This window comes from Lagenorhynchus albirostris, chromosome 10 (assembly GCF_949774975.1).
Source record: "Lagenorhynchus albirostris chromosome 10, mLagAlb1.1, whole genome shotgun sequence".
NCBI lineage: Eukaryota > Metazoa > Chordata > Mammalia > Artiodactyla > Delphinidae > Lagenorhynchus > Lagenorhynchus albirostris.
This window is the reverse complement of record NC_083104.1, coordinates 103,567,301-103,594,032: the sequence shown is the minus strand read 5'-3', so window position 1 is coordinate 103,594,032 and position 26,732 is coordinate 103,567,301. Positions and strand designations below refer to the sequence as shown.

The 26,732-nt window shown below is 54.2% G+C and overlaps 1 protein-coding gene across 4 annotated transcripts in view; it reads right to left on the bottom strand.

Moving 5' to 3' along the window:
• GMDS (GDP-mannose 4,6-dehydratase) overlaps positions 1 to 26,732 on the bottom strand; it is a 479,880-nt gene that overhangs the window by 34,296 nt on the left and 418,852 nt on the right. The window contains exon 10 of one of the 4 annotated variants that reach the window (XM_060163829.1): positions 16,800 to 16,966. The exons of the other annotated variants lie outside the window; for them this stretch is intronic. Within the exon in view, the coding sequence (XP_060019812.1) occupies positions 16,850 to 16,966 (117 nt within the window). The 3' untranslated portion in view covers positions 16,800 to 16,849. Of the gene's footprint in view, positions 1 to 16,799; positions 16,967 to 26,732 lie in introns of those variants that run through there. 4 annotated transcript variants of the gene reach the window in all.

The following is a 26,732-nucleotide window of genomic DNA, read 5'->3' as shown; positions in this document are numbered from 1 at the left end:
CCAGGACACGTGCATCTCAGAGGAGCAGCGCCGGAGTGAAGCACCCCTTTGCACTGGGTCCAAACCCGCAGGTGAGAGCCTGGGACACCCTCCCCTGGGACACCCTCCTCCACTGACGCTCACGGACCACTCCCAGCCATGGGTGGGTGGGAAAGAACTTTAAAGCATAAATAGAGCCCCAGACAATGACTATATTACCTTAGAGGTGACAATAGCATGAAATAATTTAGGTCAGCTGACGCAAGAGCCGGGAGGCTGAACCCTGACACCGACGGTCACCAGGTCAGGCCAGGGTGCCCTCGGTATGGCTGCTGGTCTGTTCAGGTTTGCTCTTTGCTCCCCAGAGCAAATGGGCCTTGCTGATATGGGCCCTACAGGGAGTTTAAGGCCCATGAATGGCCCTCGGGGTAATGACGGACCCTATGGATGGACCCTCGTCTGCACGGGCCGTGCTCTCCAGGCCTGCAGGGCACCCCCGGGGGTGAGTCTGGCCGTTGCGTGTTGCTACAGTTCACTGTGTCCCATATTTTGATAACGCGCAGAGTGTTTTATTGCAGTCAAATAATATCTTGAGCTCTCACAACAGCAAACTGCAGGAACTTCAAAGGGATTCCAGTCCAACTGGAACCATCACTACAAAACAAATTTTAGCTTTATTGTTAGCCAGACCGCAAAGGGGCAGAGATGGTGCCAAAGTAAATGCTCTTGAAATCTCCTCTATATATTATCTTTGAACAATTCATTGGTCTCCTGGAGACAAGGGGAGAAAAAGGAAAGAAAACAAAATAAAAGATTGACAATGGAATATATTGTTCTTGGATGTGTGGCGTGGCTAAACCGTAGTCGTGATGCACAAATACCTGTTGAACTGATCATTCACTTCAGCTAGTCTGTAACTGCACGCATGAGGCCAGGGCCGTGCACTGAGACCAGACTCACTTTGCAGTTTACACCTTCGGCGGGTTGCAGAGCAGAGGTCCTCCTGCCTATGAGACCCTAGTGTCCCTCACACGGGCTGTCCATCAGCCCACTGTCACCGTCCCCAGGTCACCGGAGGTGACCTTCACTCATGAAGCGCTTCTCTTGGCGAATTCCCAACCTGTGGGCCCTGCCGAAGCCTCCAGAGTGACAAGACGTGGCTCTGGGCGGCCGGCTGTGTGGGCAGGACAGGAAGGCACTGAGCTGCAGTGACCACACGGGGGCCTGGCCCGTATCAGGACTGAAGCGTTGGGGATCCCAACCCCAGATACTGGAGTCCCTCGGTCTGCAATAGGCGTTGTCTTCTTAAACCTTCTGTCTTCCGAGGTGCGTATAGCCCGAGGCTGGGCAGATGCCAGCTCTGACTGTGACTGTGGCTCTGTTTCTTCCATTGGGAACGGCGCCTGTCTTCTGCCCCTATGTCCCCCGCCCCCCAGGAGCTGAGCTGGAACGAAATGTCACCTTGATAAGGTCCGCTGAGGTCGTCACATTAAAGGCACAGTGATTTCCAGGGGCAACGCCGGAGCCGCCGGAAGCACCGAACAGTCGCCCACAAGCGGCCTGTCTTGGGGAGCTCCTGTCCCCAGACTACGGAACTCGGTCTGCAAGGACGTCTGCTGCGGGGAGCCCAGGCACGCTTGTCACTCTGACACCGATACAAGCGACCTGAAAGGCTGCTTCTCATGACAATCGCCCTGGGTGAGGTTTCCTGGAGAAAAGTCCCGCAAGTGCGCTGGACACCACTGAACGCTTGGTCTGTTCTGTCTGACAGTTCACACTCACTGCTGCCTCCTGAGGGGGGCAGGGGGTTGAAAAGGAGAGAAGCAAAACACACACAGACACACACACGCACACACAGACATATACACGCACACACACACATGGACACATGCACATGCACACACACATGCACACACGCAAACACACATGCACACACACATCCTGGGGAGGTGACGGGCCCAGGGCATGTGTCAACGCCGGCAGGAATGTGCGCGCGCTTGCCTCATGGCCGTGTCCTGCCACCCGGACAGGCCAGCACTTGTTGCAAAGTGACAAGGCTTCTGCTTGACAGACACGCATGACGGCACACTGCAGGGTCTGTCACGTTGTTGGAAGAATCCCTCAGTCTGCAGGCAGCTGTGTCGGAGCACGCAGGGCTCTGACGGGGCTGGGAGAAAGCAGCCCTGTGCGTGCGGAATCAAGGCTCCCGGGTCCCCACTCAGGACCAAGCCTATGGCTCTGAGGATGGCGGGAGGTGCCCTGTCCGGCTGGCAGGGCTTCCTGCAGCCTCGGGGAGCAGCCAGGCCCACCCACCTTCTTGGTCCTCCTGGACATCTCAGTAAAGGGCTGAAGTTGAGTGAAGAAAGCTACGCATCTGATTTTCCAGAACCCATTTAGCATATTCACGTGGAAACGCCTTCTTCTGATTTTAATGGAAAGATTGTGGGATTTAAACTTGGAAGAGCCAGCTCCACATCCTGGACCCTCGCGTACAAGGGCCCAGCCTTCACTATTTGGTATGGGCTTCTGACAGTTCTGGGCTTATGAAACGTTCTCTTCTAAAACTGCAATGCTTTCTAAACACAGACAATTCACCTTCCCAAGCACGCGCAGTTGTGAGAAATTTGATGGGATTCATTTATTTATTTGCTAATTTATTCTAAGACAAACACAAAGAAAAGAGAAAAAGGAGTCGATGTCCAGAAAGATCTTGGCGCACTTTGCAACGTTACCCACTTAGGAAAACACCAGCACTGTTTCAGGGCCCAGCAAGGTCTCCTCCCCTGTCCTCAAGGACGGGGGAAGCATATGAAAATGTCATGATAAGCTGGCTTTGGCGAATAAAAGCTTTAGACATGAGAGGTGTTTTCATCTCACCTGTGCTTTCCCTAAATCCGTTTTAACTAAAAAGTTCCTTTGCATATAGTCCAATTTGTATTCACGACCCACTAGATGAAGTCCTAGGCTCTTGGCTTTTGGTCATATTTCTGTCCTAAAATCCCCTAGATTAGCAACACAAGTTCTTCTAGCTTTAGGAACAGTACAGTTAAGAACAGCTTCAACAGACCTGGTTCCGTGTAAATGGAGTCCACCATCTCTTAGCTACATGCCTCACACGAGGCACGCGATCTCATCATGCCTCAGTTTCCTCATTTGTAAAATGAGAATAGTAACCATAACCCCTAATTTATAGTGTCGTTGAGGAGTGACTGAAACAACATATGAACAGCAGGGTGTGGAGCAACTGGAACTCTCGGACACCCTGCTGGGAAGGCAAAAGGGCACAGCACCCTCGGAAAACAGTTCAGCAGTGTCTTCAAAAGTTAAAAATACACTTCCCATGTGAGCCAGCAACCTCACTCACGAGTATTTACCCGACAGAAATAAACATGTGTCCACACAGACCTTGTACGTGAACGTTCGTCTGTGGCAGCAACATTCACATCTGTCCCAAAGGAAACATCCTGGTGACCTTCAGCTGCTGATGTGCCCACAGGACGGGGTGCGACCCAGTGACACACGGACCACAGACACGGAGAACGTGGTGGATCTCGGCCGCTGTCGTGTGAAAGAAGCCAAACACAAGACTCCAAATGAAAGACTCCCTTTCTATGACATTCAGAAAAGAAAAGACTGCAAAGGGGCAGGAGAGAACCAGCTCTCCGGGGTGACAGAAACGCTCTTGGCGAAGGTCACACAACTATGTCTGTCGCCAAAACTCATCCAATTGGAACTGAGAGAGAGTGATTTTTACTTCTAATGAAGTGCACCTCATTAAAGCTGGGAGGAGGGCAAGTGTGGTACCTGGCCCCAAGCAAACTGTTATGTCTCCCCCTTTAGTTGTCACTTAGAATTACAACCCTGTCCTAGCTGTGTTAACGCTGCCGGGCACCCAAGCCACGCCGCCCTGACCTCAGGCTAAAGTGCTGCTTTTCCCCTCCAAGTCCTTCTGACACACGATTGCCCCTCTTTTACTACTTACCTCCCCGCCCCCCGCCAAAAGGCAGTGAGATTTTAAATAGCACGCAGGAGTGCCAAGTGTTATTACTCTTGTTTTCAACTAGTACCGCGGCGCTGCAGGAGCACCCATGGCCTGCCGAGGTTCAATTGCGGATGCAGACCGTGGGTACGGGAACCGCAAAGATGGGGACGGACTCTAAGTTATGCTCGATTCCGACTGCACAGGGGCTCGGCGCCCTTAGCCCCGGTGTTGTTCAGGGGTCAACTGTATAAAGATAGTACAGTTCTTTGTTTGCTAAGTGACTAGTAATAAAGTAAAAAAAAAAAAAAAAACCACGCCAGAAACCTATTTAATCTTAAAAAGTAGTTAAAAGGCCAGTGACACTCTATCCCTCCCCTCTCCTTATGTTCACAGAGCACACAGATGCTCGCGTTTCCATGCTCAGGAGACAGGCTCCCTCCCCAGGGCCTCGGTCCTCCGCCAGTGGGACTCTCCCCAGTGTCTGGAGTGGGGCAGGTGCCGACACCTGCGTCCAACAGGAGGAACCAACCAAAGAAGGTGGAGAGCAGCAGAGGGCACACAAGTGGGGATCTGAGGCTCAGGGTGAAGAAAAATTGCGGTTGTTTCATTCAACATTTCTTGGGGTTACTAATTAATAATTTTTTTTTGTTTTGTTTTGTTTTTTTTTGCGGTACGCGGGCCTCTCACTGTTGTGGCCTCTCCCGCTGCGGAGCACAGGCTCCGGACACGCAGGCTCAGTGGCCATGGCTCACGGGCCCAGCCGCTCCGCGGCATGTGGGATCCTCCCGGACCGGGGCACGAACCCGCGTCCCCTGCATCGGCAGGCGGACTCCCAGCCCCTGCGCCAGCAGGGAAGCCCATCAATAATGTCTTGTAGCGTCATATGCCAACGCCTTCTTTTGTAATTTCTCTTTCCCGCTCTGGGTGATGGAGCCATAGGCAGAGGGCAGAGTCAGGCTCTGAGACAAAGCGCTGGCTGCACCCTGGGCATGCAGGCTGGTCAGTGGCGGCGGGAGGGGCCTGGTGGCAGAATGGGGGCCTGTCACTCTAATCCCAAGCCCGTCCTGGCTGGGGCCATGGCTCGCGGGGGGCAGCCGAGCCCAGCGGCCTCGGGCCCCACGCTCTGAAACCTGAGATGAGGCCGTTCCTCCCTGCACAGCAGTGCGGAGCGTTCGGTGGGTGTTATGACTTGCCTGGTTCCCAGAGAAGGAGGAATCCTGCCAAATATCTGTAATCTATGCTGCTGTATGCAGTCAGGGAAGCCACACCCAGAAGCCAGTGTATGGCTGCAGAATGAAAGCGTTCCTGCTTGGAGGCCAGATGGAAACGTGGGTCCGGGGAAGGGAGCTGGGGAGCCTGGGCCTTGGTTCTCTGCGGGACGTCTTCTCCTTCGGCTCTAGTAGACGTGCACCTTCCTCCAGCCTCTCTGAATAATCCCTGTATTCTTCTCTGTGAGTGTGGTCACTGCAGACAATATTTGCATCTCTTCAAAGCATCTAGGTAGATAGGTCCTCATTCATTTGTATTTATGTCCAGAGCCAAAATGGACGGCACTTATCTGCGAATACGGTCTTCTCTCTTCCTCTGAGTAAAGCACTTGGTGGTGTTTTCTAAGGCAGCGCTGGGTGAGCGCTGGGAGCTATGATCAGGGCCAGCCCTGGGCTGGGCTCCTCTGCATTTCAGGCTGGCTTCACTATCCAGAAGGGTCAAAACCACTCACCATCTGAGGCGTCAGTCAGATGAGGACTAAACACGTGAATGGATCACATCCCAGGACGCAAGACAGATTTTTTAATGAGTTTTTTTTTAAGTTAGTAAAGCTGAGATTTATTTTTTTATAGTCAGATAATAGCTACCAGCAGCGCCATCTGTCGAAACACTGCAAAACTCCATTTCCTCTGTCCCAGGGAATATCTACTTTAAGTAAAGAATGAGAAAAATGTTTGGGATCAAGGGTGGAAATGGAAGTTTATGGGGTTTAGTCCATTTAGTCCCCAGTTTCAGGCAAAATCACAACTACGATTACTTCCCAGACGAGAGGAAAAGGCTGCATGGAAAGCCCTCACCTCACCAGCACCCTCCCCGCCTGCTTGAGGACACGGTCCCTCCCACCAGGGACAATCACACGCTCAGGCCTCGCCCCCAGGCCTGCTCGGCTGGGGACGGCGGGAACGGGGACAGCGGAACCGGCAGACATGGTTTCTTGCTTCTCAGGACGACTGGGTGTCAGGGCTGGAGTGGCCCAGGCACCCACCCTGCAGGAAAGGGGACAGGGCCCGGGCTCCAGGGCTGGACCTTGCCCAAGGTCAGACAGGCGGCGAGTATCAAGGTCACGACCGACCGGAATTCGGGCCCCAGGTGTTCTGAGTTTCAGCCCACACTTCCTTGCGTTGCGCTGCAGGCCTGTCCTTCCACGGTGAGCAGGGGCTGGAATCAACTCATCTGTCCGCCAGGCAGTCCAGGGGCAACTGGGTCAGGTGCTGGCCAGGCGCTTGGGAGACAGAGGCAGTGGACGGGGCCGCAGTGCGGGCTGCTGCTTAGTCGAGGTTCCTGGGACAGAGCGACATGGACACGGGGACCGAGGGCGGGAGGGAGCCAGTCCCGCTCTCCAGCTCCCTGGTGGCCCGGTCTGTGCGTCCCTGGGGCCTAGCTCAGTGAGGCGGGAGAGGGCAGATCACGGGGCGCCTTGGGGGCTATGGGCGGACTCAGGGCTCCCTTCTGAGCAGGTGGAGCCCCGGGGAGGGCTCGCTTCGTACCAAGTGTCACCTGGCTGTTGTCCTGAGATGAGCCGGAGTGGAGTGCCTGAGGGTGCCGCAGGGGTCCTGGCAGAGAGCACGTGCTCGGCGGGAGGAGAAGTGGGTGCGAGAGAAAGAGAGGCTTCAGCACAAACAACCATGTTTGCTGACACCCACCACGTGTCAGCCGTACTACACCTCACTTCAGAGGTGTACACAGATTTGGGGGGTAGTGTTTTTTCCAACTTCGGGTATCCACCCAAGGAACATGAATTTATTAAAAGAACCTCAGCTCTCCATATACACACATGACGGGACGTCATGATGGGACTTTGACAAACTGTCACTTGCCCTGGAGACCACCTACAGCCAACGCTGGAGAGCCCGTGTTTTCACGGATGCTGCGGTTAGATGACTTTCTTGCTCTGAGGGCTGCATGGAGAAATGAGGCTCCCTCATCAGCGCCAGGGGCCGTCACAGGCTGAGCAGCTCACGCCAGCTACGCCTCTGGAACCACTGAGGACACGCAGGAGGAAAGGCTGGCGTGGGCCCGCGTGTCACCTGGGCTGGGCTGGCTGCAAACACGGACAGGCGTGCCCCCCACGTCCCCCTCTCACGGGGCTGTGCCCTCCGCCCAGCCACTGCACACACGAGCGACAGCCCGTAAAACCACCCAAGTGCAGGCCCCTGACACGACCCTGCGATGAGCTCTGGAAAGCTCTCACTGTGATGAGAAGGTGATTTCTACTGTCTGAATGAACTGTCTCTTGACTAACATCACCCAGCAGTGGAGCAATCAGGGACGTGCCCCCTGAGTCATAGCTGGCGTGGAACGGAGGGGAAGTATGACTGAAGAACTACACCCACCACTCTGAATCAGAGACGTTAGCGTCTTGTGATACGGACACTGGGTATTGGGAGTAAACGTGTTTCTGGCAACCTGGGCAGGTGAACCTGTAAGTCCCGCATCCGGCCCAGCACCGCCGACATGCAAACTCCTTCCTTCTCCTCTTCTATTCCATCCCCAGGGTTTCTGTCCCTTGTGCCTTTCCACTGCCTACAAGCTACAGGAACACGGGATCTGTACGCTCCAGTGTCCTGCCGCTAGGGGCTTCCTAAATACCTTCTGAAAAACTAATACAGTTAAATTAGAGCCAGGATCTCCTTAAGTCAGGTGGGCCTTACCTGGCCTAATGAATGAATACTCAAGGCTGCAAGCTGCACAGAGAGCAGAGGGAAAATGGGCAGGAATAGACAGAACAAGACCAGTGAGAAGACGGCTTTTGTTAAGCAGAGTGAAACAGCTGCACGTTTACATGTACAAGCGTTTCTTCTACAGGAATCTCCTCGAAGCCTCCTGTTGCTCACGCAGGCCTTGGTTCAAAATGTTCCTGGGGCGTCTACCGGGCAGGTCAGGGGACCCGATTTACGTGCTTTGCTTTAACAACTTTCTGAGGCTCGTAACTCACATGTACAGAGACCTGCATCCCTATCTCTGTCCCACGTGTGTCCCGTGTCCTGTAACACGCTCTCCTTGTCCCTGGGTTGTGCTATATGATCATGAGGCCCCTCTGTGCTGTTTTCTCCCTGTTTCTTGCGCTTGGGGTTTGCTGAGCTTTTGGGATCTGTGTGTTTCTAGTTTTCATGAAATTTGGAAAAATTTTATCCATCATCTCTTCACGCACCTCTTCTGTTCTCCCCTCTTTGCCGGGTCCCCGACTACGTGTACATTTGGGGACTTGAAGTTGTCCCACAGAACTGACACTCTGTTCATTTTCTGGAAAATTCTTTTTTTTGTGTCTCATCTCACATGGTCTCCAGGGGCACTGAGCTCTTCCTTCGCAGTGCAGTCGACCCTTTATTCCATCCGATGTAATTTTCGCGTTGGACACGGCAGATTTCATTTCCCTCTAACTTTTTTGACGTATGGAACAGTGTTCTAAAAATGGGCTTAATGCCCCCTGCTGCTAATTTCAACATCTGGGTCAGTCAAGGTTGGTTCTGATAGATTCTTTTCCTCTTCATTATGGGACACGCTTTCCTGCTTCTTTGCAAACCTGGTGATTTTTGGTTGGATTCCATCCATTGTGAAATTCACCTTGCTGAGGCAGTTAATATTTCTGCATTGTTACAAATACTCTTGAACTTTATTCTGGGACACAGTTAACTTACCTGGAAACAGGGTGGTCGGTCCTTTTGGATCTTCCTTTTAAGATCTGTTAGGCAGGTCTGGAGCAGCGCCCAAGGCAGGGCCAACACATCCCCACTACAGAGGCAAGACCGTCGGACACTCCAGCCAATGCCTGTGGACAGTGCCCTATTCCAGCCCGGCCGGAGGCAGCAGGCTCTGTGCCTGGCCCCGTGTCAACGCCTGGTGCGCCAACCCTTTTGGGTGGTTCTTCCCAGCCTTGGGTCGTTTCCTCACACGCGTGTGCTGGTCAGTTCTCCCCTGCACACGCCGGGGGCCGTCTGAGCAGCTCTGTCCTGAGTCCTCCTGCCGGCCGGCCTCCCTGAGTTCTTCTCTCTGTCCTCGAGACCCAGGGAGTCCGCTGGCCTCTACCGACCCTGTCCCATTGCTGTGTCTTGGAAGCCCTCGCAGGGCAGTGAGCCGGGCACCTAAGGGGCTCACTTCACTTGTTTCCCGCTCCTCGGGGCAGTGTCCTTGCTGCCTGACGTCCGGTGCCCCGAGAACCATTTTCCCATGTTTTGTGTTTTTGTTTTGCTTGTTCTGGACAGGAGGGAAAGTCTGGTCCCTGTTGCCCCAGCTGGTCCGGATGTGGGCACCCCCCAGGCCTAGTTTTCTTACCACTTGGTATGGCCACCAGCTGGACAAGGGCGGCTCTGGATGGCTTTAGACCGCTTCAGAGGAAATCACATAAAGTTGCGGTGGATGACGTTCTGTCAGCAGCAAGCAGAGCCACGGCTGGCTTCCCGCTCATCATTAACTGAGCAGCTACTATGTACCCCACAGTGGGCTGTGTTTACGTCCACGATCTCAATTTAATCTTTGTAACAACTTTGCTCAGTAAATACTATGGTTCCCCTTTTAAGTATAAAGAAACCGAGACTTGCCCGACGCAATGTAGCTGGTTAGCGGACGGGGGAGAGCTGAAAGCCAGCTCGTCTGAAGCCCAAGCCTGTGCTCTACTCATTGCTCTCCCAAATATACTAACAAGAAGGCCATGGGCCACCAGAAATGTCCGGGAACAAGGACGGGATCATGAAAATAAGTAAGTGTGCGTGATGGCCTGAAAATGCAGAATGACAACAATTACCCTGTTTCACTGATTCTAAGGGGTCGCTGGCTGTAAGAGGCACCATTACATCCCCGAGAAAGAAAAAACCTGCCCATTAAACTATGACATAGTGTTTTAAACGTTCAAATTAAATTTTAAATGTTAAAAAAATCATTTTAAGATTGTTAAAATTTTAACAAAAAATTAAATTTAAATAAAATTGAAAGATTTAATGTTCTTTAGGGTCATATACAGTCATCTGGGTCTCAGTATTGGAGTTGTTAAAGTTTTACAAAATGCGTGTTAAAATCACTTAATTAGTGCAGTGTCAGTTACTGGTACCTACCACCTGCCATTGCTGCATTGACCCAACAGCACTAGGAGGGCGGCCTTACAGTCTGCACTGTGAGGAAACTGAGGCTCAGAGAGGTCAGTGGCACGTCCAGGGTCACACAGCTGGTAAACGGCGGTGCTGGGTTTTGTCGCTTCTACCTGACATGCTCGTCTGAAATAAGCCCATCTTGCGACATTACGTGTTTCCCTGCTGGCATGCCAGCCCTGTGCACGTGTGCACGGCTGTGTCCCCAGGGGGCCGAGGGAGGGGGGCCAGGCGTGGAGACGGACAGCAGTGGAGACAGGGTCAGTGAGCGTGGGCGAGGTGAAGCGTCTCATCCGCCCACAACCCAGTGAGTGAGCAACTATGCCACGGATGTTACGTACACTCAGAAAAAGCCTGGAGATTATTTACTGTGGCAGTAAACCAGCTTTTAAATTAGAACATACATCCGTTCAAATGAAAAACATCTATTGCCTCTGTAGATTCCCACTTAGTTTGAGTGTGTTAAAGACACACAAGCTGTGCTTGGGGAGCACAAGTGTTGAAGCTGCTGGATTAGAGGACGCCCCTTTAACCACCTTGCAGGGAGGATCCACTCCGGGGCACCACTTCTTTTGATTCCCTTGTTACTTCTGTCCATAGAAAGATTCACACTTCTTTCTATGAATAAATTAAAAAACCCCAAACTGGACTTCCCTGGTGGCACAGTGGTTAAGAATCCACCTGCCAATGCAGGGGACACGGGTTCGAGCCCTGGTCCGGGAAGATCCCACATGCCGTGGAGCAACTAAGCCCGTGCGCCACAACTACTGAGCCTGCGCTCTAGAGCCTGCGCGCCACAACTACTGAGCCTGCGCTCTAGGGCCCGCGAGCCACAACTGCTGAGCCCACGTGCCACAACTACTGAAGCCCGCGCACCTAGAGCCCATGCTCCGCAACAAGAGAAGCCACAGCAATGAGAAGCCTGCACACTGCAACGAAGAGTAGCCCCCGCTCACTGCAACTAGAGAAAGCCCGTGTGCAGCAAAGAAGACCCAACACAGCCATAAATAAATAAATTTATTTTAAAAACCCCAAACCCCCCAAACTTTCCTGAAGGTAAAAGTGAGGAGTCGGTCACTCACTGTGAAGGACAGCGGTAGCGACCACGAAGCCTCCAGAGACCGCCAGTCCCTGGGAGAAGAGCAGGAAGGTGGGCTGCTGTGTGGCAGCCTCGCTTCTGCTACGGGCTATGACTTCCACAGGGAGTTACCTCCGACACCAACGGATCTCTGCACCTCGCGCAAAAATGCTGAACCCACGAAGGTTTTGAAATAGAACAGAACAGAACTCCCTTTGGGATCTCACATCAGTAATATTCTCCCCCAAATCACAGATGTGTTAATGCAGAGACTGCTAAAATCCCAGCCCAACACGATGTTTTTAATACGAACGTCTCAATTATGTTTCCTATTTCAGAAGAATAAGAGGCTGAGCTTTGCAGGCAGGTATCACTCAAGTCCCAAGAGCCCCTGCTTCTCCCATGCGGCCCAGAAACATAGGGTAGCGCGTGCACAGCCCTTCCTCTGGAAGGACGTACCGGAGCCACTCTGGATGCGTCTGGGAAGCCGAGTCAATGTCCGAAGCGGCTAGGTCCCCCCAGTCTCCCCAGAATGTCCCCTGTTTCAGCATTACAAGAACCCCCTCAGTTCTGCACCAACTAGGATGGCTGGTCACCCTATCAATCAGACTCAACTAGGAATAAAACAGAAAACCTAAAACCGACTTCTCGTAAGTTATTCCCAAACACAAAACAGTGCAACAACCGGGACCTCTGAGCGCTGCACTCTAGCCAGTGGTTCTCAAAGTGTGGTCCCCAGACGAACTGCACCAGTCGCACCTACGAACATGTTAGAGAAACAAGGGTGGAGACCCCAGGCCAGAGCTGGTGCGTCACACTTGGGGGACGAGGCCCAGGAGTCTGGGTTTAACAAGCCCTCTGTGTGCTTCTGATGTGCCGGCAAGTTTGAGGACCTCTGGTCTAGACAGTGCGTAGGCGGCAAACGAGACGCCGAGTAAGACGGAAACGGGAAAGCTCCCCAGAGAGAGCTCCTCTCTCGTAAGTTATCACTTACGTCCACTTCTGATGACGCAAGGTGACCCCCCGTCTCCAAAAAGTAACACACTGAGAAGGGCGTCTTCAGCGGCAGTTCACGTGTGTCACACCTTCCATGGCCACATGTGAAACCTATTTACGCTCGAAAAAGGAAAGGGTGCAGGAGAGCGGCTCCTCCCGGGCCCAGTGCACCAGAGCCCAGCTCCCGCTCCCCGGCTGGTGCTCCGGGCATGGCTCCAGTCACGGCAGCCTCCCGGGACCTCAGAGCCCTGGCCAGCGCCTGGACCTAGGAAACCGCGTCCTGTAGCTCTGCGTCTGCATGCGCGCGCGCGCGCACACGTACGGGCACTGCAGGGTCTGCACCGGACACGCGTGTGCAGTCACTGGAGCAGGTGGGCAACCCCTGGGCAGTCAGAACTCAGATCGCCTCGATGCAAACTCGCTTCCCCAAGATGCCCCCTGCCTGTGCATGCGTCAAGAAGGGCCCCTCCCTGCAAGCACGTTCAGCAGACGGTCTGAGGTTTCCAGAAAGAGCTGAGTATTTTGTGGTGGCTTCTTTTACCTCTGGGACCTGGCTCATTAGAAAAGTGCACAAAATCACCAACCTCCTGATGGTCGGGAGGTGAGCAGACTCAGGACTGCGGCTCTGAGGCCAGCAGACAGCTCCAGATGGATGAGGAGGTGCCACCAGCGCGCACGCGCGGCGGCGGAAGGGAGGGGCTGCACTCCAGGCCCGGGACACGTGGGCGTGGCCTGGGGATGCGGGGAGGGGCCCCGGTTTCCTCCGCTGCAGGGGTGCCTATTTCCTCAGGAAGAGCTGGAGAGGTTACTCCTCAAGATGGTGAAAGCTGTCTTGTCACCTGGCCAAAGGTAAATTCCAAGAGCCACTGGGAATCGCGGGCACACACCCATCACAGCTGCGGACACGGAGGGTGACGACTCCCAACCTCCATTTTCACACAAAACCGCGTGTGCAGCTCAGCGGCAGGGCCTTTAAAACCGTTAATCCCATGTGCTCCACAGGCTCCACCAACTCTAACTTCATCTCCACGTGTTACTAAAAAGCACACACCCAGGCTGTGCTGGTGAGAGAAGGATGGACACCTCCATCGAGGAATCAGCCGGGGAAGAAACGAACAGGAGACTGTGTATGAGGCTGGAAAAACGAGCTCGGGAGTTTATGTTTTAAGAATGGAAAGAAAAATAAAGGAAATGGGAGCAGGGGAAAGGACAGGACACCAGAGGCATGGGGTGAAAGGACCCAGGGAGGGCCCGGGGCAGCCGGGAGGGTCTCCGGGAAGGGCTGGAGCTGGGAGGTGGGCTGGAGAGGCCGCAGAACAACCCCCCCAGAGGCTGGGCTCCACGCAGCCCGCGGGCCCCCTCAGGGCTCCGGGGTGCGGGGCCGGCTGCTCCCGGAGCCCTCAGACGTTTCCAGCTTATGGAGCCGCCCGCGTTCCCGCGTTGCTGGCCCTTCCTCACATCACGGGGACCCACCGCCTCCCTCTTCGGGTCCCTCGTGATGACAGTTGGGGCCCACCTGGAGGTCCAGGGGCACCTCCTGTCTCACAACCCTGAATTCGATCACCTTCAAAGTGCCTTTGCCGCCACAGGTCCCAGGACTGGTAAGGGATGTGTTCAGGAGACCCCATTCTGTCTGCTACACAGACTGGGGGCAACGCAGCTTCAGCACAGGGTCCTCTGCTGATGGAAAACCGACCCAAGTTAGATCCTTCTGCGTGCTTTTCTACAAGGGAGGCCATCAAATGTATAAACTTCCCCCGAGACTGGATCTCCTGGTTTATCTATTTTGTCCATCTCTTCAAGACTCTCCTTGGGAAGCTAGCGCTTAATTTGAAATACTTTGTATTTGACAATGTGGCAGAAGTTTCACCATGTACAGAAGTGCAGGAGAGAGAGTATTTCGGTAAGGAAACGTCTTCATGCTCCTGCTGATTTATCTGAATATGACATTTCTTTCATTATGTAAGAAAACTTCTCACTTTTATTCTCAACTACTCTTGAAAGGTTTTCTTTTTATTCTGAATTTAATTGCTCTGTTTGCTGGAAAAAATCAGCAATCCTTTCATTTCTTTTTCATACATTCAGAAAACTCATCAGAAGAAAATTGAAAACTAAAAATTGGATGTTCAGAGCAAACGGAGCTCCCAGTGTCACTAACAGCTCCAGGGTTGGCAGGGGGTAGGGGGGCATGGAGGGGGGGAGTCTGGAGTAAGCGTCATAAACTACCAATTATTAGTTTGTGCCTCGGAGGGGGGGTGCAGATCTACAATCATTTGGCTCCTACGCACTCTGAACAGAGTCAGAAGCTGCACAGGAAGGACCCTGCAGCACATTTTTAATTCTCGTGTGTGGCTAGGAAAGGCTGAGTTAAAGACACTCTGTATCAGGGGCACTGATTCAAGGAGGAAGCCTGCAGCACCACAGGACAGCAGCAGCTCTGCTCGGTGCTCTGCAGATCTGAGCTCCTCTGTGTGACGAACACTTGGCATGGCAGGCAGAGGTGCTGGCGGGAAACTCGCCGCGGCCCCTCCTGTCCACCTGTGGTCACTGGACTCCAGGCACCTACGTGTCCTGGACACAAAACCCCATCCCAGCCCTGTCTGAAATCTGAGACCATTTCTGTACTTTAAAAGATGACTGAGACGCAGTGACAGGAGGCAAGGAGAGGGGTCGGCCTCACCTTCTCCTGTCCAGAAGTCTGAACAGCCAAGTACACGCCAGGAAAACCGGCCGCGGCCCTGCACAGGTAGGGCGCATGCGGGAGGGGCCCGGGGGTGCCTGCCTTGGGAAACTCCGTGGCACTGACGGGGCAGCAACTGTGACACCCGTCCCCACACTCACTGTCCCCTTCCTTGTCCCTCCACTCCCCCCTCTCCCCATCCTGGAGAGCAGGTCCATCGTTCTATCCAAAAGGGTGAACTATGCCACGCTCCGGGTTAGAATTACCCAAAGCACCCAGTTCTTCACATAGATTGTGTCTGTTATTCAAAAGCACAGGTGACCCTCCTTTCGTTTTGAATGTCTTGGCGTTTTCGTCCCAAGGAGGATGACGTACACGGGAGGGCAGACCCGTCCTCTAGCCTCTCAGGCCCAAACAGCACTGCTGGCTGCAGCGTCCCCCGGCACCGAGGTGACTTCCAAACCTAAAGACAGGCTTGTGCAACTTAAGGATAAATATTCAAATTTAGGAGAAATGAATCATATGTCATTTTCTCATACGTTCTTTGTGATGAAAAAACTAAAAATAGAATAATTTATTCCACTCTATTTTCTTACATTAGGCCATCAAAGCTAAGGGGCTGAGCAGAAGTCTTCTCACTTTAAAATTATATATAAATACTAATTATAAGTAACGAATAAGTTTATTGATAAATACATGTCTTCCTTTCCATATCTCTATAAATATTTCTTCCTTTTCTGTAAGCTTAAAATAAATTCCTTAAAGTGAATTACTTTTGCCTGCTGATGACGGGCATGACAAATAACTGTATTTGCGGCAAAATGTGTTCCGATTCAAAGAGAAACAGTTCTTCTAAAGTGGCTAAAAGCTGATTCCCAACATAGGAGCTTGCCTTTTCGTGGGATGTGATGTTATGCGACCTCAGGTGTCCAGACGCTGAGATGGGGCGTGACAGGCCCTTCTTCCTGGACACGGCTCTCTGGGCGTCACGGGAACCGGACCCCACATGGGACCGGGGAGATTCTGGAGAAAGCTGCCGCGGTCCGCGTGGTCACAGCCGTTTCTCAGCAGTGGCCGACACAAGCCCAGATTCTGTCCACCAGAGGAGCCCGGCCTGACTCTCAGACAGCCGAGCGCCGGGGCCTCCCCACGGGCAGTGCTGTTGGGTCGGGTCTGCTCCGGAACTTGGTTTTCAGATCCACGTTAAGCACTCGAAGTATCACAGTTCTCTCCTCCTTTTCTTCACCTTTGACACAGGCTTCTTGTACAAATGCGTTTAAGCCCACGGTCATCCCACACAAGAGATGGGTTTCTGGATGTCGCTGCGCCTGACTTCCTGAGGCCCCGTCGACTGCACTGATCACCTGTCACTCATCTGCCACGGTGACAGGACTCGGCAGACACGACCGCAAGACCAGACACGGCTCTCGACTCTAACAAGGGGACACATTTGCCAAGGGGACAATTTCAGCTCTGACACCCAGGCTTCCCACCCCTCGTTCCCACTGGAGGCCCCGTGGGAACACTGGCCTCTCTCCTCTGAGGTCTGTGGCAATCGTGCTCCTTTTTTCCCAGTTTCAGGTGAAGAATGCCCATCAGCGAACACTGGGGGAAGCCCCCCTGCAGGCCGACCATCAGAGCACAGCCGAGGTCAACCTCTGGGCTGCACGAGCCTGGGACCTCCACCCGCTGCTCTCTCACCTGTGTGGCTGTGATCATCCTGCTTGTACATTTTTCAGTACTGCTTTTTCCACTCGGCATTTCAGCTCAAACTTTTTCCTCGGTTATTCCACGGTCTGGATGAAGGCAGCCTTCAACGGCTCCACTGCGTTGTGGCCACTTGAAGCTTTGTGCACCATTATTCTGCATGATTGGACACTGGGGTCCACAGTCTCTGAACCCTGAGAACGTAACGTTAGAGGCAAACGCTCAGGTCCGCAGCTCAGGGAGGGCGAGAAGGCATTCAGCATCTCTTACTAGTTCCTGGCTCATAACCTTCCAAAGTCTCTTGCTGTCAACTGAACTGGGCATGGAAACATTTATAACTGGTGGTTTGTGGATAAGAGAGTAGTATTTTAGCAGTTAAGTGAATCTCAAGTTTCAGTACCTCTCAAATGTTGTTTACCCAAAATTTCAATATTATTATTGGTTGGGAAGAGAAGGAATTAAAAGTACATCCCCACGTGCCGCCAGAACCGCACGTCTGCTAGCCATGCTTTTACGGGACTCGAAGAGAGCAAAGCCCAGTCATGAGGTTTCGAGGCCAAAACAAGGGCTGAACAGACTGGGATCTTAGAAAGCGCCTGTCTTCCTGCCCACCTGCTCCGTCAAGGATTCTGGGCCTCAAAAGCGGGAGAAGATGCTCGAGGACACGTGGCCGAGGGGAGTGAGGAGCGGACAGCTTCCTGGGGCCTCTCTTCCCGGCCTCACAGGAGGCACCGCACGCCGGCCACGCAAGGCTGCCTCTGTCCTTCCCCCCGCCCACTCGGAGCGCCCGGCTCGGGGACTCAGAACGTGCACCTCCACCGAGAACCAGCTCTACCTGCAGTCACGAGGCGTGGCTGAAGTACTTTGACTCGCGTTTCAGGTGTGTAACTGGGGAACAGGCTTTGGTTGGTCAGGGCTGGCCCCCACATCACTTAAAACCTGCTTTCTGGGAGCAAAATCCGTTACTGCACTGAGGACATCGTAAGACAGGCCGCACCCTCCCTACTCACACAGGTAAATAAACTTCTTAAACATTTCCTGGAGTCAGGCAATGTATACGCAATTGAAGTGAGAATAAACAAATCCATTCTCACCCGCTTTTAATGGCACAGTGAGCAACTGTCCAGAAGCACCGAGGGGGAGGCCCGGTGCTCACCCGTCAGGCCTGCAGGCCACGGCCATGAGCCACTGGCCCACCAGGCCTGCACGCGTGGGAACAGAGGCGGCATCTCGTGAGCCTCCAGGCCGGGAAGCCTGTAGCTGCAGACGCCGGGTGTTCCCAGCGAGAGTCCAGGCTGCTCAGAGAAGGAAAGGCCGGTGAGAGGGGGAGTCTGAGCAGGGGGCCTGCAGTGGGGACCCCTGTGGTCCAAACAGCGACAGGGCGCAGGGTGGGCAGAGCCGAAGTGAAGTGTGGCATTAACAGCGAGGCAGCTTAGGTGTAAAGACCGTTCTCCATGGGGAGGAAGCCCCATGGCATCCGATAAGGGCGATAAAGTGGCTCCGACTGTGGGAAAAGCAGGCTTGGTTTTCCCTCAAACTATGCCTGCTGTAAACTCCGCTAGAATACTCCTTTTCAGTTAAATCCAGTAACTACTCTAAGAATCCCGAGGGCATGCTGAAGAAGGACCGGACGGCCAGGTGGGCCCGTGGGGCCTTGAGAACATGCCTGGAGCCCAGGGAAGAGCCCGGGTGCCTGAGAAAGCAAGAGGCCACGACACTTTCCTCCTCCTGGGCTGCATCTCACAGCTGGGAGGACCAGCAGGTCTGCTCAGAAAGACTTGTCTGCAAGGACACTACAACGTGGGCCAGCCCCTCCCAGAAAGGACAGGTGACAGGGTGGGCGACGCGCTCCAGCAGGGCCACCGCGACCCCTGGGCGGCCCGCACGCGGCTCACAGGCTCAGCCCTGCAGCGGATGGTTGGGTCTGTGTCCTCTGATCCCGCCCCCCCCCCCACCCGCCCCCATAAGCTGCCCTCGCAGAGGCTTGAGATGCTGCTTCCATCAGAGGAAGAGGGAGAAGGAGGGACTGATCAGGAATCTGTGCTGTAACCAGGCTTTAGAGCTGGGACAGAGGGTTTGCAGTCTGGGGGGAAGGAAAAGGTAGCTCCTCTCAGCGGAAGTGGTCTTTCGCTGAAAGCTGCCCAGCTCGACGGGGGCCAGGCCCTCCAGAGTGACAGGGCACATCACACAACAGCTTCCGGCTCCACCATGGAATTATCCCTGGAAATAGTCAGGAAACTTACCTGCGTACATAAAACGATAACCTAAAACCCATACAAGCTCGCAAGGTCAATGACTTCCGATCTTAAAAGATCGTTTTTACGTTGCCTGAGTCTCCAGAGTCTGGGCCCGTGGCCAGCGGCAGGTAGCCCAGGACTCACCGCCTGTCAACGCGTCCCTGCAGCGGCCGGGCTCTCACCTCCTCGCCTTCCAGTCGACTTTGTCTCTAAACCCTGCGGATACCCCGCCCCTCCCGCAAGGCAGGGAGACATCTGCGTGCACAGGCCTGACAAGCTGGTCCACATCACGGCTGAGACCACAGCAGACACATCACCAACCTGGGAGAGGCAGTCCATCAAACTGATGGATCCAATCCCTGAGGCGGCGAGCTGACGCTTGAATTCGTCCTCTGCATCTATCTGTGGGGTTCCCTTCCAATCCCTGAGGCGGCGAGCTGACGCCTGAGCTCCTCCTCTGCGTCTATCTGTGGGGTTCCCTCGCTCAGCCATCAGACGCTCCACGGCCACGTGCTCTGCACCCTGCACGGAATCCACGGGTCGTGGTCCCACAGACCTTCAGCCACCAGAGAGCTGAGCATCCACCACAAAGCATCCAGAACGCACGACGGCACAGACACGGCCCACGTTGACCACAGCTTCTGAAGATGGGTCGGAAGGCCAAGGCCATCTGGCCACAGAACCTTGACTTTCAGACTTCCACTGTCAATTTAACTTTAACTGGTAAATGATCTTTTGAAGTTGCCGAGTTCAGCGTGTGGGTCCTACGAATCTCCTCCCTGGGGGGTGAGAGCTCTCCATGGCCTGTGCGGTAGGGAAAGCCGTCTCGCTTTTCCAAAGCGCCCCCTGAATTTGTGGGGGGCTTAGCTACAGATGCGTGAGGGGCCCTACACATCATCAGTTTGTACAAAGGTCTAATCACTCAAAATGGGCGTTTGGAAAATAAAACCCTATAAAGAATACCGGAGCCAGGCGAACACTTGGGAGCAGAGAGGGAAGGGCAGACTGGGCCGTTCAGTTTGACCTTCTCAGCATGAAGACTGGAAAGGATCGATGCTTCCCTAAAAGTACATTAAAAAAATGATGGATTCGAGCATTTTTCCCCTGGGGAGAATCAGCTTCCATGTGCTTCTCCACGAGGCTGAAACCAAAAGTGGGCATGAAGGACACAGCCTCCGAGTGCAGACCAGGCACGCGGCTGCCCCGTCCCTGCCGGTCCAGAGCCCCCAGACCACTCGCAGCTGCTCTGAGATGAGCCCTCGCAAACAGTTAACTTCTGAGCAGCCAGCCTTCTGGAGACCACAGGGCACCCGGCCTGAACCCTGCAGGCCAGGCGGCCCCCAGCGCGCACGCCTGCCACTCTTGCCTGAGCACAGACCTCACTGTTACGCGGTCTCCGGCCACTTCTCTAAGGACACACGGACACTCGCACACCCACGACGGCGCTGACCTTTATCCCGAAAGGAGCGCATCGCTGGGAAGTAAGTGGAGAAAACCACTCGGCCACTGCTTGCACTGAACCCGCCCCACACACAGCCTGCACGCTCGGGGGTATTCCTCGCAATTTTCACAAATTCAGTCCACCTCGCTTATCTCTGTGCATTGGGTCTGTCTCCACCCGAGACTCTGGCCACCAACGCACCCCGGTCTCCACCCCTTAGGTGCCTTGGGGAAGTTGGAAAGTTCTTCAGCGGGACTCTGTGCAGTGTGCTGGCTGCACAGGACCAGCTGGGTGGAGGGGTTGCTAACAGGGCTTCACAAACGCCATCGTGAGTGTCCAGGGTGATGGGATGCGCCAGCCGGCAGGCATCGTCACCCGCAGCAGGTGCCCTGCAAACCTGCGCCTGTCCCTCCCCCACCTGAGTGCCGGCGGACACCTGACATGTGTCCTCTGCTTTAACTTGCAGGGCCGTGACCGACACCCAGAAACGGACTCTAGGACCGAGACAGGCACCTCCAAGAGGGGAGAGGCTCGGGGCTCCCGGCGGACGCAGGGGTTGCTGACTGACTAACGCAGGCAGGTGAATCCAGAGTCCGGTCTGAGGAGTTTCCTTTGATAAACATTGCAGCACTTTACACTAATATGGTATCTTTGATCGTGAGATCTCAAGCTGCTTCACACACGCTAACTTCCCTTCCCAGTACTTTTGTGTAGTTTAGCACAGTCACCCTTCATTCAGAAGACGGGGAAACGGATGCTGAGTCAGGGGAACATGAAGATGAAGCCAAAGGCGCCACTTTCGAACGCCACCTTCTATCTTCACGCCTACGTACCCGACCCCAGTGTTCCCCCTCGCTGTTTCCTTTTGATGAATAAACTAAAACCACTGCCGGTGGTTTACATGAACAATACCTGCGAAAACCACACCCTGACCTACTGTCTACGTGATGGTCAGGGCACAAAATGTCACACAGACAGAAGATGCAGGAGAAATAATGATTATCGTTGACTCACGTTTAAAATAAATACACACTTTCGAGCCTGGGATACAGGCCATAACGCATAAGGGTATCAGAAATAAAGTCCAGCTGCCTGGAAAAAGTATAAAGATGAGGAAGGAAGACAGAAAAGAGGCTGAATTACTTAGAAATACAGAGCAACGTCATGGAAAGTGCAGACAAGGAAAGGAGAGCATTTCCAGTAGGCCGTGGATGGTTCGCTTTGGATTTCAGCAGAGGCTGGGGACAGAACAACCTAAACGTTACTTAGCCAGGGTCCGGGAGGGCAGGCGAGGAGCGGGGCACCTGAGTCAGGAGGACTGACATCAACCTAAGCAGGTGTGCAAAGCTGTCCCTGCTGAAGAAAGCCGAAAGCCACGGCCGTGGGGTCTGCGTCTGCCCCAGAGCGATGCAGCTGTGAACACAGACTATGTAGGACCCAGACTCGGATGTGAGGCAGCTGGACGGGAAGAAATGGGACCTCGGCGGACACTGTCACTGGACAGGCAAAGGCTTTGTTTCATGTTTAACCAGACAAACACGATGTCAGGAGGGAAGTGCTGGCCTTTTGGTAAATATGTTGAAGAAACCAAGAGCTAGCCCCGTGGCCTTGGCCACCGCTGTCCTGATGGGACAAGCCGTCCTGGTTTCACCCCAGTGGGTGCTGAGCTGTCCTCACTCCCTCGGGGCTGGGGTGTGGTCGCCCAGCACCACGCAGTGACCGGGCCAGGTTCTCGCTGCCCACCCCAGGGCTGCTTGTTTCTGTCCCCACCCCTGGCTGCTTGGCCGCCCTGAGCAGCCGGGGGAAGAGATGATGCCAAGGGGGCAGCAGCCACCCGACCTGCAGGGCAGCTGGGAGGGGCTGGTGCACGGAAAGAGTATGTCATATTCACCAACCCGAGGACGGACCACGTCCACGGGCATGCACGCCACGTCCACGGGCCCCAGAACGGGCCCCACGTCCACGGGCCCCAGAACGGGCCCCACGTCCACGGGCATGCACGCCACGTCCACGGGCCCCAGAACGGGCCCCACGTCCACGGGCATGCACGCCACGTCCACGGGCCCCAGAACGGGCCCCACGTCCACGGGCATGCACGCCACGTCCACGGGCCCCAGAACGGGCCCCACGTCCACGGGCATGCACGCCACGTCCACGGGCCCCAGAACGGGCCCCACGTCCACGGGCATGCACGCCACGTCCACGGATGAGCCAGACTGTGAAAACGGCTCCTCTCTCACCTCAGCGGGCGGCACTCGGCACAAGGACCTCATAGGAAAATCACAACTGTTCTGACCCACATTCTCTCTTTTGTTTTTCCTATTGATCTGATCCACAAGTGGTTAGAATTCTGATTTCTTCACACTGTCACTGTAAGTTAACATTTTTAGCAAGAGAGCCACCCTCAGTCAGGTCAGTCCTGTTCATCTGGGAAATGTAAGAGTAATAAAAACTGTATTTGGGATACCTGTGTTGGACAGCATATCCAAAGCCCACTTCAATACACTTGACTGAAATTTTCACCAAAATAGCTGTGCAAAGAGGAAGACACTGCAAGCCTAAGCTTCCAAAGCTGAAACTAAATGGAATATTTCTCTTCAGCATCTTAACATGCCTTAGAGAAACCTCGACATAGTCCCCCAAGTTCAACTGTGGCTTTAGAGGGTCACAGCTGCCTCATTTCCTCTGCTGACCTATTTTCCCAAAATAATAGAAACAATCTGAATTTAAAAGGTACCGTGCCTTTCTAATATCACTCTGCATAGAATTAACTTCATTCTCAACAAAAATCCCTGAGAAACAGGGAGACACCTCATTATAAAGTTGCAGAATATGTAAAAAAAAATGAATAAAAGCGTATTTAGATGAGTCTTCCTGGAACGGCTGCTAAGGACCCATGTTTATGAGATGAACAAGTCCCCGTCTTAGGAGACAAGGGTCCTGCCCCGTTCCCGACATGGCCCGTGAATCACAACAGCTGCAAGCTGTTTAGGAGTCAGTCTCCACCAAGAACCTTGTTTAACTAACTTAACGGAACTGGTTAGGGGGACGCCTCAGAATGTGACCAGTCAGTGGTCAGAAGGCACCTGTCAAAGGACAGGTGGGTGATCTCAGAGGCAGAGGGACTCTGTAGGGCTTAAGGATGACTCCTGGTTGGTTGTGAGGCTCACAACAGCAAGAGCAGGAAGGAAGGAAAAGAGGTCAAAATGCAGGCAGAAGAAGAGGGTGAGAAGAGAGGGGAGGAGGGCCGAGCGCTGCCCAGGCAGCGGAGGACGCACCGCGCGGGAGCCTGGGAGGGGCCTGGCGCCAGCATCCCCATGGGGCCGGCGTCTCCCTGGGAGACCATGTGGTCCCTGCACCGCGTCTCCGCGGTGCCACTGCTTCACCCCCAACCCGGAACGCTCTCTGGGTCTCTTTTTAAGCACAAATCTCCCTCAGATCCTACTGTTGTCGTGTCCTCGCCTGTGCTGCCTCAGACGTGTGTGTGGCCGGACCTTGTCTGCGGCGGCCCAGGCGCACGTTCACGGTGTTTTTCGAGGGCGTGTCTGAAGCTTTAAGCTGACAGTTAACTAGAATCTTCCAACTCTTCCTCCTCCTCAAGGTGATAATAATGTGTTTTCCACACAGCAAGAGACACTGGTCCAGCAACGGGTCGAAGTGATTAATTCAGTATTTTCTTCCAGCAGAGCCCTCTCCACGAGGAGCACAGCTCTGTCAGCGCCGCGAAACTCAGTTCAGCTTCCAACCTCTGCAACCGTAAGATGACGCCTTTGTGCAGTTTTCAGCCACTCTGTGATCGTTTGTTGCAGCAGCGATGGGAAACCAACACAGATTTTCGGCTGTAAAAGTGATGCCCAGCTGCCTCTGAGAAGCAAGCGCAGAGACGGGTTTTCGCGGGAAGATTCCTGCTGGGGGAGGACGGTGAGGGGGCAGGGAGGTGCCGAGGGCGGCTGGTCTCCGGCCCGTCAGCGGTACCGAAGTTCCGGGTCGCCCCGGAACGTGCTGGACCCCGGGGCCTGGGACAGCCTCTGGGAACAGACGTCCGCAGGACCTGAGGGGAAGCCCACCTCCTCACCCTCACCAGGACTGTCCGCTCCACCGTGTAGCATCAAGCAGAGCCGGCCGCGCTAAGAGCAAACGACCTTTCCTGCCCGAAGCTGTCGGGGCCAAAACCAAAGACATACTGAAAACCACGAAAACATCAGGACCTGAAGAGCTCGAAGGAGGCTGTCAGACGTCTTCTGAAAACCAGTGACGTCACAGGCCTGTAGGACGCTGCTGACGGCGACAATTACAATGATGACAGTGATAAAAGCCGCTTATACTCAGACGAGCCTCCATCCTTACGAACGAAAACGCTTCGCACCCCGCCTTCCGGGGCACATCAGTTTGGAATTAGGCTCTGCTTATCCCTGAAATGCAGTTTGCCTCAACGGAGGTAGGAATCACCTTCCAGTTCATGTCAACTCTCTGGCATCAGCCCTTGAAACCTCTGAGGAGCCTCGAAGGCAGGGGCTCACGATGGAAGGTGGGGAACACTTCAGTCCGGCCCCGAGGCTCTTGGACACAAATGCTTAATATATGAATTCTTAACCAGTGTTCTCAGCCCGAGTTTCTGAGACTGACTTCCTGCACCCAAACCTGCTGGCCGGGGACCAGTTCCTGCTCCAGACGCCCCGCCCCAAACGCCCCTCTCAGGGCCTCAACTCACCTCACGTACACGTAGCCCCAAATCCAACCGCCTTCCTCCACACCAGGCCACCAGCGCCCCGAGGCCCTGAGGCCCCTGCCCCGCGAAGGGAGTCCTGTCCCCGGGTCCCGCCACCTGTGCGTCACCATCCGATCTGGCCCCTGACCCTGTGCTCTCCATCTCTGCAGCGTCCTGGTGCCCGTCACTGTTCTTCTGGCCGCCACCACCGGGTCCAGTGAGCGCCCCACTGCTCCTGCCTCGGCCCAGCCTGCGGCTGCCGAGCTGTCCCCTCACCTGGGGGAGACTCGCTGCCGGCTGAGGGCCTTCCCTCCCTCTCCCACCTGCTACGAGGACTCACTTCCACGGTCGGAATTCAATAAACATTCCTCCTGAATTAAACCTCTAAGGCCTCAACCCTATAGGGATACTCTATATGTGCTGATATACCTTCTGAGAAGCTGAAGGTAAATAAGAATTATATTTTAAACGTATGTGATGAATGCACTGAAGGATTCCTGTAACGAATCCTAAAAACTGCAGAATCTTTTAGTGCCTGGGCACTGGCCCGTTCCTTGCCTTAGGACTGCATTACAAAACGCACGAACCAGATCTGGCTATGAAGTACAGCGCCTGCCCTGAACAGCGGCTGAGTGGAGCTGGGTGTTCGCCAGCAGGCCAAGCACGTCAGGTGTGATTGTGCAGGAGGCCAAGCAGAGCTGCCGAGTCAGGGAGCAAGGCCGTCAGCTGCGGGGAGCAGCTCGGAGGCTCCGGCCACGGCAGTCAAGCGAGCGCTCAGCTACGCCAGCAGGTGTGGCGGCGAGTGGGGGCCGGTCTGCCCTGAGCCAGGGGTGTGGAAGCGAAGCCAGAGGAGGCCTCGAGGGAAGAGAAAGGCCGGTGCAGACAGACAGGACGGAGCTCCGGGGGACCCAGAAGAGCTAGTGTCCACACGCGAACGCTGTGCTAGGAAAAACACTCAGACTTGCTACGGAATTATGAGCCTTGTCGGACGCACAGAGCAGAACAAGTAGAAGAAGGACACGCAGACAGTGTTATCTGTGGAATCTCCATGAAAAGGTTTCTGAATCACAGTTATTTCAGGAGATAATTATGGCTAGATAGAACGGAAACAGCACTGCTGATTTAAGAAACCAACAAACAGCAAACAGGGATTCCTGAAATTCTGGAGTACAGACGCCAGCGGCCGGAGATGAGAGTGAAGGGGGAGTGGCTCCTGTGAGCGACCAGAGCCCCTGCAGGTAGCAGCTGAGCTGGGGAACAGACTGCCCTTCCTCAAGAAAGGAGCTGCAGAGGCTACATATAGCACATTTCCAAGATGTTGGAATTTATGTTGTGGATGTCAAGAGGTCATTGCTATGATTACAAATGAGGGTAGTCATGACCTGCTCAGCTTTTTGGGAACAAAGGTACAGATTTTACAGGAATTCCCGATTGGTACAAGGAATGAAAGCATCTACATTAAGGCTACCAGGGAGATTTTTGGATGCAAACAAAAAGAATTTAAAAAAAAAATTTAAGTCTTTAATAGCATCATCCTAATCTGGATCTAATCATAAACCTTCAAGGAAAAACAG